Genomic DNA, 19,510 nt, shown 5'->3' on the forward strand with positions numbered 1-19,510 from the left:
TACTTTTGGCCTTTCCCAAGATTTCAGAGCTTAAACAACAGAAATTGATTTTCTTACAGTTCTGGAGGCTTGAAGTCCAAGCCAAGAGAGTCAGCATGGTTGGTATTTTCTGAGGGCCAGGAGGGAGAACCTGTTCCATGCTGCTCCCAGAGCTTCTGGTGGTTTCTGGCAATCTGGTATTTCTCAGCTTGGAGATGCAGCATTATGGCGTCCCCCTGTGACTCTCTTGTGTCCCAATTTCCCCCTTTATAAAGACATCTGTCAGACTGGATTTTATGACCACATGTTCACTGGGTTACCCTTATAAAGACCTTCTCTCTAAATAGCATCACATTCTGAGACAATGGGGGCTAGGACTCTGGCATATCTTTTGGGAGGAGAACCCAATTCAGTCCGTAACATGTTGTTACCCACCTGCTTATAATCTTCCAGTGGCTTCTCACGACCTTTAGGGCAAAACCCAACCCCCTTCCCACACCTTCCCTCCCCACCCCCACCCAGCCTTGCCACATCCTGCTCCCTGTGCCCTGGGCCTTTCTCCCTGACACCTCCCCCTCCCCAGAATTCAGTTCTACTCATCCTAAGGATCTGGCTTTGAGGTCTCCTCCCCTGGAGGCCACCCCCATTCTTCTTTGCTGTATCCCACCTGCCTCCTCCACAGCCGTTCCCACACCCAGCTTATAGCTTGTTTAAAAACCATCTGCTCCACCAGAACGTAAACCCCACGAGAGAAAGCACAATGTAGTAGAAGTAGAAGCAGTGAAAAGTGACCATTTAAGGCCAACGCTAGCGTCAAGCCAGCTTGGTCAAATCCTGGCTCTATACCCACTATCAGTGCCACTTGTCTGAGAGCCCAAGACTCCTTGGGCCTCAGTTTCCTTATCTGTAAAGTGGGATCACAGAGCACTCCCTTGAAGGGTTGTTAGGCAGATGAGATAAGTTAATACTTGTAAAGCCCCTGGAGCACGGCCTGCCACTCCGTCCAAAGGACATGAGCATTAATAATGACCTTTATGGGAGCAGGGACTGACCAAGGCTGTTTGGCTGTTTTACTCCCCATTGTGCACTCAGAATTCGGCACAGTGCCCGGCTCAACCCCTATTTGCCAAATGAACAAACTGCTGGTAAGCTATCTCTGGCTCATGTGGCTTCTTTTTGTTTTCTAAGCTTTATCAACAGCTTCTAAAAGGGGCCTCACCGATGCCATCCCTGTGAATTAGGCCTGGGTCCTGTGGCCTCATCCCCTAAAGAACATTCCAGGGTCAGCTAACCAAGACTTCCTCCAGGGAAACCTTGTTCATAAGAATAAAGCAGAGTCCTTCTCGGCTAAATAGGGAGAGACTCTCCTACCACAACTCCCCACCGCAGGGTACCAGTACACGGAGTCTCTGGTCTACCTGGGATTCCCCCCCGCAGCCTCCAGAGCTATGCCACCATCAACGAAAGACCAAGGTGTATATGGCATGTTACTTTCTGTCAAAGACTTCCCCACACATCAATCTCTGACACCAAGACCAAGAATGAGGCCTGATAGGAGCTTTTCAAAAGACCTGAAGCTGCATATCACCTTTTTGGCGGGGTGGGGGGGGGGGAGCGGGGGAGGCAACCAAGTGGGAGGTGAGTAAAGAAACATCCAGCAGCTCCAGACAGCCCAATGGTGACAGAAGCCAGCGTGGGGGAGGGAAGCGAGCGTTCCGGGGCACCCCCATCCCTCCCGCAGCTTCCCCTCCACCCTCCCTCCTCTAATGCCACGTTCCCCATGGAATCACTGCTTCTGGCGGACGGAGGGGGACACAAGGGGTAGCAGGAGACCAGGCCCCTTTCTTTGAATTATGGGGTCCCAAAAACTGAGAAATAGAGCCCCTGAGGTCCCTAAATGTGGATTTCTTTCCCAAGTCCAGGGACTTGGCAGGAGGGGCAGGAACGAAGCCTGAGCTCACACTGGACCCTCACCCCATGCTGCCTTTTACAGCTGGTGCCTTTCATTGCCCCTTGGATTTCCCCAGACAGGAGAGTCGGCTTCTTCCCATCTTACAGTCAGCACGAGGGGACGAGAGGTTCCACACGGGTGAAACATGCCCAGGAGCTTCCCTGAGGCTCTGACAATCCACGAGGCTCCTTCCCTCTACCAACGCTTCTAGACAGCGAGGAGCTGCCTGCTTTGCAAGCGGAAAGGTCCCCCTTTGTAGGCTGAGCCTCGTCACCATGACAACTTGTGCTGACACCTATCCTTCCATCCCAGGGAGAGCAGGGCCGAGGAGGACACTGTCACCGGCTCTGCGGCTGCCGCTTCTCATTCCCGTGGCCGTTATGCCGCCCACCCACCTGTTACATCACGCCTTGGAAACTCTTGGCCTTTCAGGCTCCCTGTGCTCCATAGCCTTTTTATTTTAATTTTATTTTTTGTGCACCAATGGTCCCTGGTATAGCTCTCCATTTAGCGTAAGTGAGTTCCCCGACTATTAAGGAGAGAAGGTGATTACAGACTCTAACGTGTATATTCCTCCCTTAATAAATATCTACATGCACCAGACACGCGTGAGAGTTCTTCAGCATTGAAAGCAACAAGAATGGATTTCACCTCAAGGGTCGACTCTGATCCCTTGGCAGTGCTTTCTGACATTGTGCTAAGAAGGATTCTGAGGCCCTTCTGGGCCCAGAATAAAGAGCCTGTGAGTCACCAGTCCCGACCAAACAACCCAGGGCACCTCAAGGAGAAGGCTTCCTCTGCCAGGACTTCCTGTCCCCACTCCCACCCATTCCAGCAGCCCCCCCTAGGACCCCCTCCCCGGAGTCTGCCTGGTTCAATCCCCAGCTCCACCGCTTAGTAGCCCCGTGACCTTAAGAAATTTTACTTTTGGCTCTTGCGATGGGTTTCTTCTTCCATAAAATGGGGAGAGCAGAGAGTAACAGCTTCGCTGGGTTACCATGAGGATTAAGTGCATACACCACGCATGGGGCAAAGGTTCCCTTTTCTCCAAACTGGACGGGACGGGTAGCAAGAAGGGAGAGAAGTAGGGGAATTCCAGAAATGTACGGGATCCACATACTCTGGGTTCAAACAAGCCGCCCTCATCATCAGCTTCCTTAATCAGGAGCCCCCCTCTGTCTGCAGCCCGTCTCCTCTCGGTGAGGAACTTGATCCCCACCCCGGAATCCAGGATTCTGCTCGGCTCCCTGTACCATGCACACCTGATGCTGAGGGGCTCACTCGGCGTGGGGACCATGGGGACCCAGACTCAGCAACACCACAGCAACCCTTGACTCATTCCTTCGGCGGTGACTGAGTTTGCCCCAGGAGGCCCATGCTGTGCGGGACACCTGCAGAGCAGACCCATCAGGTCCCCATGCTCACGCAGCATCGTTTCCCGACTGGGGAGACAGACACTAAATGGATTCACAAACCATAAAATGCCAGGCCGCCATGGGTGCTAGCAAGGGCTTTGCAAGGGTGAGGAGACAGCATCGTGGGGGCCTTTCTCACAGGGAACTCAGCGATGCATTCTGTGGGGGAGGGGAGGGGACACTGGATTAAAACCAGAACGTGGGAATGGACAGGCCACCTGAAGATCCGGGAAATGGCATTCCAGACCCGGGGCCTAGCAGGTGCAAAGCCCAGACGTGGGAGAGATGAAACAAAGGCCAGCGTGCCTGAGGACTCGTGAGTGGAGGGTTGGATGGGAGGCACAGGCAGCCTGCTTTCTGGAACCCCTGGAAAGCCTCGAGATGATTTTAAAGCAAGGGAACCACAGGAGTGACTCCTGAAACCAGAACATGAATTCTGGGAGCTCAGAACCCTGTTTTCTTGTCTCGCCAGCAACGGAATGAATTGTGGCAAACGCCTCTCCGGTGGTCTGTGCAGAACCAACCAGAAAGCACAGAGGTGGGAAGCCAGGCCCCAGGAATCACTGGATATCTGTCCCAGAGCAGGCAACACGACACCCTTCTTATCGAATACTCAGAGGTTATTTTGTAAGAAAGGGAGAGCGGACGCGGCAGAAGGGCACTGTCATAACTCACATGGACCAGACATCAATTTTGGGGCCGTATTTCTTCCGGGCGAGAAGTTCAGGCGCGGCGTAGGCCGGGCTGCCGCACTGCGTGCTGAACGGGTCGGAGTGGCCCAGGATCCCCGCACAGTTGCTCAAACCAAAGTCTGCAAAGAGGGGAAGACAAAACCGCCTCTGAGTTAGAAAACTGTGAAACAGAAGACGGAAGGAAAAAAACAAAAACAAAACGAGCAAACAAACAAACAAAAAACCCACAAAACAAACAAACAAAAAAACAAAAACAAAAACAAACAAACGAACAACAACAAAAAAAAACCCAACAACTAGAAGGCAGCAGGAAAGGAAACATTCTCTCGGGCTGACACATCAGTCAGGATCCCAAAGGAACACGGGCAGCTGCAGACCATAACCTCCGGATACGGGTCTCAAGCCTGGAAACATCTGACATCAGGCCCCACTGTAAGATCCAGCTCGAGCTAACACGATGTTGCACCAAAACATATTTTCATCAAGCCTTGCAAATGAGTCATCTAGGAAAAAAAGGGAGGCTTCGCTTTCTAGGACTAAAGGCAAGAAGAGAGGACCTGCGGAGGCCTCGGAGTCAGCAATCTGGACGTGCGGAGGCCTCGGAGTCAGCAATCTGGACGTGCGGAGGCCTCGGACTCAGCAATCTGGCTTTCAAGGGGCCACGTGCGAAGCGCAGACGGAAGATCCGTTTTCTCTGGCTGGGTCAGCGTCACCCTGGGTGTCATGCGATTCCCCCCATGTAGACTTGACTCTTTTCCAGCTCCATGTTTCATGTTATGCAAGTCATTGGAAAATGCTCCCGACGCACGTAGCCCTACGTGGGGATTGGAAGAGGGAAAACCATACCCCCGACGATTTAGACGACGCTGAGTGTTGGCTGGGACACTAATGCCAGAGACAGCTAAGCGACCTCCTAGTGTTGCCTTGTTCTCGGATGATGAAGCGAATGGGAAAAGCCAAGAAGAGCCCGATGCCTCCAAAGCTTTTCTTTAGTGTTTACTTTTTTGATCCTCAGGATACGGCAACTGACAGGTGATCAACGACGTCAGTGTCCTGTCCTCATCTGACATCTTTCCTCAATCTTTGCTGACTCCCAGAATTCAGATCATGGCTTCTCCTTTGAACTTCAACGTGAATATTACGGTTCTCGTCCCCCAAACAGGAGACTCTGCCCACAGGGTTCAGTGGCCAGAGACTGGCTCCATGTGTCTTGAACAAAACCCTTGTCTTTTTTCCTCAACCAGCAGGATTTACACCTGCTTTCACGACTGTGTTTTCTCCTTGACTGACGGGCCACCACCTGCACACGCATGAGTGCTCTAACCGCTCCGGAAGGTTCAGGAACAGAGGAAGACGGGACAGGGCGCAAAGGGACTCTTTTAAGTCCACGAAGTGACTCACACCCCAGGTCAAGAGGCACCATTAGAAATTCTCCCCACAGTCGCTGGCTAAGGCTGTGTCATGAAGGAGCATTCCTAAAAAGAACCCCCACCAGGCAGAGCACAGAAAACTCTTCAAGGCTCCAGGCTTGGAGACGGAGAACCAGAACCTACCCCGGGGACTGGCAAACCACCCAGGGGTGCTGCTTGTGGACACAGTTAACTCTTCCTTTGTTTCCGGTTTTTATGATTTCATGTTTTTTTTCTCATGATTTCCCTTTGCTCCCTACACCCCCCCTACACCTCCACCCAGCCCCCACTTCCTTCCCCTCTCCGACCCTCCCTGCCCCAGTCCATACCAGTAGGTCCCACATAACCTGCCCAAAAAGGCTCCTACAGGAGCCACGGGGTCCCCAGTTCACCATCTCAAGGGGAGAGCTCTGTGCCAAAGGATCTGAGGGCGCCTGTTCTCAGACCTCTCAGACCGTGAGGTATCGCCTACACGGGAAAAAATTGGAAAGGCAAATCTTTTCATAAGAGGAAAAATCATCGCGTGCTTGAAATTGGATGGTTGCTTAAGTGTTTTAGATCTGCAAATCACCCTAAAGGAATTTTAATAAAACAACAAATGCAGAAAGAGCACCATGCAATAAAGATTACATTGTTTGGGGGGCAACATTTTAAGGGAAGTTTCGCAGTCATGTTAGAGGCCCGATCTCCTAGGAGTCCTGTAAAGTTTCTCTCTAGATTTCTGACATTAAATCAAAAGACTCGGTTGTCTAATCTCAGCGGGGTGCCATTCCCAGCAAAGGACCGCCTCATTCAGGTCTCTCCCTCCACCGCGCCTCCCCGCACTGGGGTCTGAGAAGAACTGTGGGACACCAAGAGGGCAAGGCAAGATAAGAGACCAGGTCACCCCCGACCCTCCTACCTACCCCCCTCAACTCCCCCCTACCCTCGCTCTGCTCCCAGGCAAGCTGGAGAACACAGCGCCTTGCCTTGTCACAAGCAGTTTCAAAAAGGTAAATTAGCGGCTGATCTGGTGCGGGGAGGAGAGATCTGCATTTTAAATGACTTAAGGTTGACCTCCCTGGAAGGGTTTCCTTTAAAATACATCATAGAGGGGCGCCTGGGTGGCTCAGTGGGTTAAGCCGCTGCCTTCGGCTCAGGTCATGATCTCAGAGTCCTGGGATCGAGCCCCGCATCGGGCTCTCTGCTCAGCAGGGAGCCTGCTTCCTCCTCTCTCTCTGCCTGCCTCTCTGCCTACTTGTGATCTCTCTGTCAAATAAATAAATAAAATCTTTAAAAAAAAAAATACATCATAGAGAAATAACCGGTCCTTTTCACACCCATAAGGGTAATGATTAAAATGTTACACACGCGCCTATAATTAGAACGGTGAAACTAGAGAGAGGTCTGCCTCCTGGGGTGTCACCCAGGTCTGCCCCAATTAGATCTGGTAAATAGAGAAGCCCACTAGCCTCAGTTTTCCGAGAGCCACAAAACGAATCTCACAAAAGGTCCCAGGGAACCCTGCTGTGGGACACCAAAGTGAAAAACCGTTCTAAACCATCAAATATCAGACTGCTTTTTCTGAAAGGGGAAAAAAAAAATCTTGATTAAATCAGATCTTACCCCCAGTTAGCTCTAGTTTATTTGAAACATGGCGGACCTGGCTTAAGTAAATGCATTTAAATCGAATTATTTCAAAGAAGGAAAACTATTATATGAGGCAATGCAAAGGGCTATAATCCATCTTTGAAAAATAACTAGGTAATTCCTTTGAAGAAAAGGTTCAAAGAGCTTTCGAGTTGCAAAAAAGACAGTCACAGAAACATGGGGTCCAAATGGCTTGACCCAGGGGCAAGAAAACGCACATGACCCCGGGTCTTCCCTCCCTCCTGCACCCACCACTAGCTTCATGATTGACCCACTGGGAAAAAAAATGGGGAAAATCGGACACTGGCCAACACAAGGCAATTCCCAGTTGTCCTCTCTGTTACTGTAACGTCTCCTCAGATTACAGGTGTGCGGTAAGACTTCTGGTTTATCCTGGTCATAAGGGAACTGGGAGCCACATAATAAACTCCAATAATGGGAAATCCAAAGATCAGAGCCTCCTTGCCAGCAGTCTTGGAAACCGTGGTCTCTGACACCACGGACAGAACCCGCTTGCGTCCCGGCTTGGGTGCCCGTCCACTGGCTGCCATGTTGAGCGGAGATGACTTGAGGCATCCGAATCCAAATCCACCATCCTGCTCTCCTCCAGGGGAACCGTGGGCTCCCAAGCATGGAGGGCTTGTCTTCCTCTCACTTGCATGGCTCTGCTCTGAGAGGGTTTGTCAGGAGGCCAACCTGTGAGCTACTTATCTACTCATCCGCCATCTACAGAGACTGGTTCTTCCAGAATCTTCTGAGCACCCTTCTAACCAACAAAAACAGCTGTGCTTTTCAACACCGCTCATTCCACAGTGCATTTCTAGGGTCATACGTGATTGTCCAGGGCTATCACTTGGGGAGAAAAGAGAGAGCGAGCCACCAGGGGAAGGGAGGCAAGAGGGAAGGGAAGGGGCAGCGGGAGTAGCATCAGGTTAGGAGAAAGATACAGCCCCTGGTGACCTGCCTCAGCCTCAATCTGGACGGTGCACGGGGGATGTGAGCTTAGCCTTTGCTATAAAGGACATCTGGCCTTCACGTGGCCTACTTTCTTATGATCTGCTGGAAATCAGAACCAGTAAGACATCCACAGGAATGTCAACGTCTGTCTTGTTTAATGTTTCTGTATTTGGCCCTCGGGACAACTGAAACACGACAGTGAAACAACACAATAAAAAGAAAACTCTTTGAATTCTCCATTACAAAGCATCTGATCTTTAAAATCTTTGGGAGGAAATTTTTAAAAAAATGGCTCCCTCTGGTTAGTTTTCTAAAGATCAGTATGTTCATTCATTAACCCCTGTCGGTGGTGTTTAATCAGCCAGCCAAGGACTCCTGGTTTGGGGACCCCAAGAATCTAATTGGGTTACTTGAATGACATGTTTCAGAGAGTCTAGTGATGGTTTTTAGTAGTTGCCAAACAAAATTTCCTTCTTGGGGACAAGAGTTAAATTCACACTGTTCTATTGATCCTTCTCTTTTCTCCTAATATAAAGCCTTTTCAAGCCATCGAGATGGAAAAAATGACTTGCACCTGAGGTGGGAAAAACAAAGAAAAGAGAGGAACCAATGATGGGGCTCACATCTGGGTGTAAAAATGATGCCATGAGACTTTTGCCAAGAGCAATCATTCAGGCAAACAAAAACGGAATTCTTCTAGAAAATGAGTCATGGAGTGACCTCACTTATGGACCCTGAATTATGAACCAATTATGACTCAGTCTATCCTGGAACTTCCTTCTGATTACCTTCCTTCTAAATTCTCCCTCTGTGGGGATTTCTCTCTGCACAACCACCATTATACGATGGGCTTGGCTAAAACACAGAATGTTAGTTAGGTTCCCTTTTACTTCGGTGCCCCGATATTCACGGAAAGGGAATTCAGCCATGGCTAAGCTAAGAGTAGGACTTCTGAACACAGCTATTTCCCATTATTTTTTTTGACAGACAGACAGAGATCACAACTAGGCAGAGAGGCAGGCAGAGAGAGAGGAAGGGAAGCAGGGTCCCCGCTGAGCAGAAAGCCCGATGCAGGGCTCGATCCCAGGACCCTGGGATCGTGACCTGAGCCAAAGGCAGAGGCTTTAACCCACTGAGCCACCCAGGCGCCCCTCCCATTATTTTTAAGAAGTTTTATGGTTAATCAAAATAAAAATAACCACTGTAAAATTCGGATCCACCTGAGTGTAGGCAAAGCTGAAGTCCGGACAATCCACGGAACACGGAACCAACAAATACTTACTTGTAGCTGCGAAATTCATTTTGTATTTCTACCTTCCCAATTATGGTTATTATTAAAATTAATTTCACTTTCAAAACTATTATTAAATAATTGGAGGTAAAAGGAGGTGACCTAGAGTATTGTCTGGGATGAGAAACGGACCATGAATCATTTTCAAAGTTAATAATCCAGCAATAAATAACAGAGAATTGACAACACAACACTTAAAGGATAATCTTGCTTTTAAAAAAAAAGTCATACCAATCAGCTTGATATTATTGTCTTCATCTAGTAGCAAATTCTCTATCTTCAAGTCCCTGAAATAAACAAAACCACAGAGCATTTCAGATAAGACATTTGAAATCATGGAGTAACATTTTGCTTCTGAAGGCAAAGGAACTTTTGAACCAGCCCCAAAGCCTGCTACCAAAACTCACACGATCGACAAGTAAATATTTATAAGTATGATACAATTAATGGATGCAGACTGAAAAAGCCAAAGGATTTCAGAAAAGCAGAGAGCCCTGAGGGCAGAACGCATCCTGAGAAGAATCCGGAAGGAATGGGAACAAAGCTGAAACTTGGAATTTAAATAAACGGGATTGGGAGAGGCTGGAAGAATATTCTGAGACAGGCTCTGCCGGTAACAGTTGGGGGACATACCAGTGTGGCCACGTGTTGGTGAGCTGGTGAGTGACACCGGCCGGGGGAAGGAAAAGACTCAAGGAAGCGGCCAAAAAAAACAAATTGAAAGACGACAAAATTTATCCGTCCTTCGAACTCCATCCATGGAGCTCAAGTGTCATCTACAAATTGGCAGGTGATCATCTACTTAAGCAAGCAGACATCATGGCAGGCAGAAAAATGGACAACAAGGATGTCGGCTCCTAATGCCTCCTACTACACCTGAGTGGATGTTACCATTACATACCCAAAAGGAATGAAGTTTGCAGATGGGGTGAAGATTGTTAAATAATCTGTGGGTGATTCTGACTGATCACGGACACTGAGGGAACTCGAAGTGTGGATGGGAGAAATGTGTTCAGGCTCAGGCTGATCAGGCTCAGAGATCTGTGGAAGCCGAATATAAGCTCCTAGCCAGCAGGAAACATGGCAGCCTTGCTCACCACTGCACCCCAGTACCTTTGCACGTCCCAGGCACTCAGTAAATACAAATGAATCTACTTTACCAAAGAGATTGTTTAGGATTTCAGAAGAAAAAAATGTGAGCAAAAGTATATATTTGGTCATCAAAACCATCTAAGTTGATGATTACAGTATAAGCATCTTTAAGCTGTCAACTCAGACACACCATGAGTATTAGATATATAAGAACATCTTTCTCTTACAAACACACACACACACACACACACACACACACACACACACCATGTTCTCTTCCATAGTTTTGAAACACACGGCATTCTTGGTCCAGTTTTTCTATTTTTCCCACTTTTGAACAGAGGCATAGGCAAAAGAAATCCTTTTTTCCTCATATCTCTACGGTAAGGAATAGAATAGCATAATCATAAGCAAACATGGCAACAGACAACACTACATCAAAGTCGTGGGACAAAAGGGAGCAGGACTTTTCATAAACAGGAGAGCAGTGTCCCATATGTCATGAGGATAGTTGTTCACAGCTTGGTCCCAGCCAGGACAGCTCTAGCCAGGAGCTAGAAATCTGGATTTTACCCCAGTTTTTAAATGTTGGCAACAAATTCACATTCAAAACAGTAACAACCATGCTGCATGGGCCAACCTTGCAAACAAGACATGGCCTGCAAACTACCAGTTTTCAACCTCAGTACGTGGGAAGGGGAAGCTGAGTCTTGAAAGGACATGAGATTGCCCAGGGAGAGAACGGGGGTGGGGCGGGGGGCAGGTGGGAGTCAGAAACACTGCTGTCACGGGAATGAGCAAGGGAAGCACTGGGAAGCATTTCAAGATGGGAAGAAGTCAAGTGCAGAAAAAGGTGAGCTCTAAAAAGTGTCCAATGTCTTCCAAAATTGGAATATGGCTGGTAGCCTTAGGGCTGGACACTTGGATGAGAAGGACGGTCTGAGTTGAAACTTGCAGATAGGGAATATGGCTATCTTCCAATCTGCATACACCCACCCACCTGGGGGGTGGTGCAGGGGAGAACTGGATCCTTCCACTTGGATCCAGTTGAAACAGTACACAGATTATCTAAATGCGACGTCAGCCTTTAAAAGGTATCATGTGGGGCGCCTGGGTGGCTCAGTGGGTTAAAGCCTCTGCCTTCGGATCAGGTCATGATCCCAGGGTCCTGGCTTGAGGAGCCCGCTTCCCTTCCTCTCTCTCTGCCTGCCTCTCTGCCTACTTGTGATCTCTGTCTGTCAAATAAATAAATAAATAAATCCTTTTAAAAAATAAAATAAAAGGTATCATGCATGTCCAAACGCAGGGTAACCCCAAATATACAAAAATCTCCCCCTTGTTCTTCCAATGGGAAGACTCTGTCCCCCAGGTTTTTGGAAAACACGACTAAGTAATTTTTTTTTAATGCAATGGAATTATCAAATGACTATCTACGAAGCTGCACTATCGGCTTTAAGTGAATATACCACAACATTAACTTTAGAAATATTGTTCCCACACCCTCACAGTTCATGAAACAGTTTCATTGAAACGCGTCACAGCCAGGACCAGGATGACAGAGTCTTCGTGCCATATTACCAGAGTGGCACGGTCTTAAAGTTGACTGGATGTTTGTCACAAAGCGCTTTTTGAATCACTTGCTGGTAATCTTATTGCAAGCCATTTAAATAATAAGCACCCATTTAAAATCTATAAATTAACCACTCAGTGAATTGTTTTTAGAGTCGTCTCCCAAACCCTCACAATGGTGAGGTCCAATCGTGAGATGTTATCATTAAAGCCCTGTAAATGTCCTGGCCTCCCTTTCTCTCTGTTTCCTTGGGAGATTTCTAGAGCTCCCTAAGTCATAAGTGAGTCCAGGTGACTGTGGCTTTTCCAGTAGTACTTTGTTGTTGAAAATGAGAAACTTCCTCTTTTTGGAGGAGAACCAGGACACGATCTAATTCGACCTTATATTCAAGCATATACGGTAATTCCAAAAAAAAAACTGCCTGCGCTCACACAACAGAGGGCCAGCAATAGCCCAAACTGTGATCCTGTGAAAACTGATTATAAAGCAGCACTGCTATTTAAATCTAAAGGAAGGCCACAGTTTGTTTCTACAGAAATTCAACCTCCTTCCCTGGAAAGAAGAGAAACCACACTAAGGTATTGAAGGAGAAGTTTGGTTCAGAACATACACTATGGAGAAAAACAATTTAAAGAGGTGAGGTATAGAAAGCAATTGCTGAGCATTATAAAGCGAAGCTGGATAATTCTGGAACCACAAAAGCCTAGAGAACAACCACAATGATTAGAAGAATGATATAAATGGGAGACTAAAAATAAGAAAAAATGCAAAAAAAAAAAAAAAAGCCCACTTTTGAAGTCAGGAAAATGTCATAAAAGCAGGGGAGGAAGTATAAAATGTAATGATCAGGCAAAAATGAAAAAAACGAAATCGGTTTTCATTTTCACCCACCGCGTCCCGGAATAACCTACTTCAACCCCTGGGGCGAACGCTCAGAGCAAACATGTTCACTGGCTGTTTGCCCCTGTATCGCCCTTTTGTCAATGTGTCTAGAAGATTTCAGCAATCACCAATGTAACTGCCTAAAGATTCCATGACTAGTTAAAGGTGAGCTCCATTAGTCTCTGTCCAGGAGATGAGTGAACCTAATCCATCCAAATGAAAGGAACATTCGACCGCTTTTGGCTTCATCTATTTCTACCTCCCACCTTGTCTTTTGAAAGATCTAGAAGGAGGGGGTGAATATTTTCCTTCTGACTTCTAGGGAAAAAAGCATTAAAATCATATTTTTAAAAGTACTTTTTGCCTAGTTATTAGCTCAAAGAGTCAAAAACGTGTGGACATAAATGTTCCTAGCAAAGCAGCTTTATTCATAATTACCAAAACTTGGAAGCGACCAAGCTGTCCAGTGGGTGAATGGATGAACAGACTGTGGTCCACCCAGACAATGGAAAGAAATGAGCTATCGAGTCAGGAAAAGCCAAGGAGGAAGTCCAGTGTGTGTTTCTGAGTGGAAGGCGCCAGTCTGAAAAGGCTTCACACTGTGAGATTCTAACCATGGATCCTCGGAAAAGGCAAACCTATGGAGACAGTAACAAGATCCCCGATTGCCTGGAGGAGGAGAAGGAGGAATAGATGAAGTAGGTTTTTTTATAGGTGGTGCAATTATTCTTTATGATACTGACATCATGCACTTGTCAAAATCCACAGAATTATACACCACAGAGAGAGCCCTAAACCACGGGCTTTAGTTACTAATGATGTATCAGCACCAGTTCATGAATTCTAACAAAAGAACTGCACTATTACAAGATACTAACAGGGAAAACAATGTGGAAGCGGGGTGGGAAGGCATGGGCAAACTCGATGCTTTTAGCACTTTTTTGTAACCCTAAAACTGCTCTAAAAAAAATAAAATCTCTTAATTCTTTAAAAAGTAGCTTTTGGGTATTTTTCCCCTTTCCCTAGGAGTTCAGTGCTAGGAACGTTATGGCCACAGTCACAAGTGCCTCACCCAGGATGTTCACGGCAGTGGGAGGATTCTTACCCCCTGCAATTAATAATGAGTCCCATTCAGCACAGTGGGCCACTCGGACCCTCTGCCTAGCTCATCGACAATGACCAAAGGAACCACAAGATATTCCCAAGAGGCCACAAAACTAAGAGACACCTCTTTGAATAATAAAAGAGGGATGAATCTATTCATAAGGTTTTAGTGTTAGCTATTACGAGGTAGCTTTAAAAGAAAAGACTGGTAGGCCTCTGTTATCCAGAAATCCTCCCATGAATCATGTGAAAAGCATGGTGCTGACGCTAGCTCCACCCCCAAGAACAAAATATTTGGCTCTCTTAAGTGTCAGATTTGACATGGGGGAAGGAAGGTTCTGGACAGCTGACTGGTTCGCACTTGATGATGGAGGCAATGCTCAATTTCACAGTAATGTTCCTCGATCATATTAATCACTTTATGGAGAGGAGAGAGAAGTAGGACGCTCTTCCCACGGTCCTGCAGGGTGAGGAGTTTCTCTTCGTGGTAGGCAAACTGGAAATTCGGAGTAAACTTGTAACTCGGGGAAAAAAAGGGAAGGAAAGAAGAAGGCCCCACGGATGGGGGAAATAGCTTTTTCCTTGGCCAAAGGAGCTTCAAAGAAGGGTCAAGACAAGCAAGAAAGAGGACAGGGCGTGCCCCAATAAGGGGGCACCAGAGGATCGGTTTACCTAGACAATGCTGGGGCAGGAGGATGCATGTATCTTGGGAATTTACTAAAGGAAGTTACCATGTGTCTTGGGAACAAAGGAGGGAACCCAGCCCAGAAAAGGCCTCCCAGGGTACAGGCACGGACCCTCCTCTGGAAACTGGGCCATTCTGGGAGACATGCGCAAGGGTCTCTCATCACAGCGCTCTGCAGACCTGACCGTGGGTCTCAGGGTGTACCATGCTTCAGGAAGGGGGAGACTGGGGAGACTGAGAGGGCCCAGGGCAGAGCCCTAATCACCAGCCCTTTGTTCTAGTTTATTTCAAAAGAACAAGCTCCAACAGGACTAACAATTAAAGGTTCACCCACAGGCTACGAAGCACACTCCCCTGCACCTACTCGTTCACCCACACTCTACTGGCATTTCTTAACCGATGGCAATCTCTAAGGTCTGGAGGCTAGCCACCAAGAACTCCAGTCACAGCCCTCCCAGACAGAGGGGCGTGTGTTGACCCCGTTGCCATAACAAACATACAGGGCCCCAGTGCTCAGGGGGTGAGGGGAGGGGAAGCAGCTGCTGGGCCCCTTCAGACCAGAGGCAGCCAGGAGCAGTGCCGAGGAGGTGTGGCGGGGAAGCATGTGTGTGCGTGAGTTGTGTGTGGATGTGTACATGTGTGCGCATGTGTGTGTACGTGGGTGGGCAGGCATGTGTATGTGTGCACAGGCATGTGTGTATATGGGTGGGCATGGGTGTGCACATGTGCACATGTGGGTGTGCATGTGTATGTGGGTGGGCTGTGTGAGTGTGCATAAGTGCACGAGTGTATCGGTGCATGTGTAGGCATGTGAGTGTGCATAAGTGCACGAGTGCACGTGTGCATATGTGCATGGGTACATGGGTGGGCGCATGAGTGTGCTTGAGTGCACAAGTGCACGTGTGCATATGTATGTGGGTGGGTGCGTGAGTGTGCATGTTTGCACGAGTGCATGTGCGCATGTGTATGTGGGTGGGCGTATGAGTGTGCATGTGTGCATGCGTGCAAGTGTATGTGGGTGGGCATGTGAGTGTGCAGGAGTGCATGTGTGCATGCGTATGTGGGTGGACGTGTGAGTGTGCATGAGCGCAGGAGTGCATGAGTGCACGAGTGCATGTGTGCGTGTGGGTGGGTGCATGTGCACACGCATGCTTGTGTGTGCACGTGGGCGAGCATGTGTGTGTGTGCACACATGAGCACACACGCAGGCACACACACCCAGAACACTGGGATGGGAGTAGAGGAAGAGGCTCTCCAGGGCTTCTCCAGGCCCCACCCAGCCCCGAAGGGAAGATCAAAGGTCGGGCCCCTAACAACCCTCCAGCCTAGATGGAGGGACCCCTGAATGGGGCCACTCAGGTGGAAGCGGAAGATGAGAGTGAAGAACCAGGTGCCAAGCACAGCCAGGGTTCAAGGCCGCGAAAGCAGGTAGCCTGGTGGCGTGAGCGGCGGAGGAGACGGGAAGACCCAGGGCAGATGCACTGAGTGGTCTCAGGACAAGGCGGGGACAAGGAGAGACAGGCTCTCTGACCCACTGCCCTGCGGCCCTGGGCAAGTCATTTCAACACAAAGTGCCTGATTTTGGTCTAAAAAACGGCGTCCCGACCATGGCGGCCTGGCAGGCCATGAGCAGGAGTCCATGCGCGAATGTGCCCAAGCGTCTGGTGGCCCCTCGGAGGCCAACCGGGAGGCCAGCCAGCCGCCAGCAGGAAGAGACAAGAGGCTGAAGCGGAGGGTAATAACGGCGCTGAGCCTAGTGCACTGGAGGGCCCAGCAGAGACTCGGGAGGGTGATTAATTGGGTGATAAGCAAACAGCATTGGGGGCCATTAGCCCTCAAATGAAAGGTCAGGGAGCAGGAGCCCAGGGGATGGCCAGAGCAAACGCAGACAGGGTTAAGTATAGAGGCGAGCTCTGTGCCTGTGGAGATGGATTTTAGCAATAAGCTAAGAATAAAGTATCCAAGAAAAGCACACAACTCCCCAAGGCCATCAGCATTTTGCAGGAAACAGGAGAGGTGTTTTTTGTGGGTTTTTTTTTGGGGTGGGTGGTTAATCACTGGTTTACTTACAATATGGGCAATTTGATACAATACAAGAATAATTTGTTAAGCATGCACCTGATTCATTTATTCAGAATGAAACCTTTTATTGAGTTCCTACAGTGCAAGATGCAACTCTACAGATTGTGACCTGAAAAATAAACAAACTGGTACTAAGTCCATGAGGAAACTCCCTTGAAATTCCAGGGACAGTATGGAATATTCCAGAATGACCATGGACCTGGCTACCAGAAAACTTCCATCCCCAGGACCAACTCTGACACTAGCTGTGCTCATTCAACTTCCCCTTCATGCCTTCAACAAAGTCTTGCTGCGTGCTTGCCGGGCTCGAGGCTGAGCTCGCTTGTGGCCTGTGCAGAAAACAGATATCAAACAAAGTCAGTCATCGTTCGAGAAAAGTGTTTGGAAAGCAAAGTGGAAATGCAGCGTGAGTCTATGATCAGGGTGGCCTAGCCCGGAGAGCCGCCTGGAGGAGGTGAGCTTAGGGCAAGGACCTGAAGGATGAGCGGGACGAGTGTGAGTCCAGGACATCGGGGAAGCTAAGCGCTCAGTTTCCCAGGTACAGAATGAATGAGGTGGGCTCGGGAGCGATAAGAGCATGTGCTCCGTCCCTACTGTCTCAGTTTTCTTTTTTCTTTTTTTTTTTTTTTAAGATTTTACTTATTTATTTGACAGACAGATCAGAAGTAGGCAGAGAGAGAGGAGGAAGCAGGCTCCCTGCTGAGCAGAAAGCCTAATGTGGGGCTCGATCCCAGGACCCTGGGATCATGACCTGAGCTGAAGGCAGAGGCTTTAACCCACTGAGCTACCCAGGTGCCCCCCTACTGTCTCAGTTTTGACACGATACCTGAATTGACTCTCGGTCCTCACAACTGCCACGTGAAATAGATAATCCATTATCCCCATTGTGGAGGGAGGCATGAAAGCCCGAGTGATTTGCCCCAATGTGGCTTGTAAGTGGCACAGCCGGCAGATGGGGGCGGGCGGTCTAGCTTCCGAATCAACACCCCTGACCGTGGGACACCCCACTCCGCAAAGCTGCTGCATTAGAGCTCTGTGAAGTCTCGTAGTTCCGATCATATTTTTAAAACCCAACTAAAACACAAAACCTTTGATATATATCACCAGTGCCTCTGGATAGGTGCTCTCTCTCTCCGCAGAAGGCCCTGGGAGCCCAAACAGTTCTTAATCTCCTCAGCCTTCCCCTACCCCTCCCCTCTCCAAGAAAACCTAAGGGTTAAAAGAACTCAAGACCCTTCTAGTGCTTCTTGTCAGGCCCAAGAGAACAAAGAAGCGTCCCTCTCTTCCCCGGCATTTCTCTTGAGCACAGAGGGCCCTTTCCCCATACTGATGAATGAGTAAGGTCATGGCCTTGGGAGCGGCAGCCCTGACGTCCGTCCAAACTCGGGCTCTCGCTCCCTTTGATCATGTGTCTCTCTGTCCTGGTCCCGCGGGGCCCCATGGCTTGTCTCTTCCTGCTTAGGGAGGGCGGTATTGTGTGACCCTGTTATGTTTTGTCTGTACAGTTTGATTGGATTTTGTTATTTTGAATGAGCAGATGAATCTCAAATTAGCCTCTCGGTATAATCACACTTTTCAATGATGGATGTTAAGCGTCAATGCTCCATCGACAACAGGCAAATCGTCAGGTTTTGGCATCGTGCTGGGTAAGCACGTTTGAGGGAAAGAGAAAAGAAAAAGCAAAAACTCTTCAACGTGGAGTATCTCAGGCGATCCTAACACGGGGTAATGAAGAAACGGGACCATACACTTCTTTTGTAAAAGGTCGCCGTCGCAGCCCTCTTACAGCAAAAGTCACAAAGGTATTGGTGGGTCCAGTTTACAAACAAATTTCTCTGCCAGCTCAGGGAATCTGCTAGATAGAGCTTTGGTTTCTTTTTTTCTTTTTCCACTTAGAATATTTACATGATTTTTCGAGATTTGCTTCCTTTAAATGATCTTTTAGTAGTTCTGAGTAGATAATTAAATATTTAGATCCCATGTCACAGGAAACGAGGGCTTTGCCAAGCATTAAGCTGATGAGAACCCTAGGATACAGTATCAGCCTAATCAGGAATTGCGCATTTAGAGCACACTCTCTGACCTCGTAAGTGGAACCGAAAGCCCGTCCAATCATTGCATGCGCACAGACGCCAAAATTTACCCTGAATCCTTTGGGCTGATCCAATCTATTTGCTCCGAAATCTGTCCACCAGTGACTCCGGGCCACCCCCAAAATACTACAGTCTCTTACTCATTGCAAAATCTACCTTCAAAGGAATTATGAAATTCATTCCATCTCTGCAGCACAGAGGAGAGAAATTCCCACCAAGGAGAGGGGCTACAGGGAAAAGCGCACCAGCAGCAAGCTGGGTCCAGTGTGCTAAGAGCTGGCGGCATAGAATCCGGGAAAACCACGACATTCAGCTGAAGTCACCCATTCTCACGCAAGGTCTCCACTACCTAACCCCCAACGACGTCTGTGCGCACTGGCGCTCTTTACCGTGATTTCTAGAGAGAAACAGGAAGAACTCCTCCAAAACAACACCCAGCTTTCCAACCCTCCCGAACTTTAAAAGATCTGAGCCTCTGCCCTTCCAGGCTGACGGATCTCTTTCCAAGGAGCAAGGAAGAAGTAGAACACCAGAGATCAGAGGAAGAAAAGCGCCCGTCTTTGCTATCAAAACATTATTAAATTCATTCCTTTGACATTCTGACAGTAATTGCGCTGAGAAGGATTGGAATTTGTTAAAATTACTTGAAAAGGGGTGTTGAGAGTTTTCTGCGCGAGAG

General features: G+C 48.4%; 1 protein-coding gene across 3 annotated transcripts in view; it reads right to left on the reverse strand.

Moving 5' to 3' along the window:
- Positions 1–19,510, reverse strand: part of HUNK (hormonally up-regulated Neu-associated kinase) — a 98,665-nt gene that overhangs the window by 36,457 nt on the left and 42,698 nt on the right. For all 3 annotated transcript variants that reach the window (XM_047721067.1, XM_047721076.1, XM_047721086.1), the window contains exons 3-4: positions 9,555–9,610; positions 4,021–4,156 (exon numbers count right to left, since the gene is read on the reverse strand). In XM_047721067.1, the coding sequence (XP_047577023.1) occupies positions 4,021–4,156; positions 9,555–9,610 (192 nt within the window). The remainder of the gene's footprint in view (positions 1–4,020; positions 4,157–9,554; positions 9,611–19,510) is intronic.

This window comes from Lutra lutra, chromosome 1 (genome assembly GCF_902655055.1).
Source record: "Lutra lutra chromosome 1, mLutLut1.2, whole genome shotgun sequence".
Taxonomy (NCBI): Eukaryota; Metazoa; Chordata; class Mammalia; order Carnivora; family Mustelidae; genus Lutra; species Lutra lutra.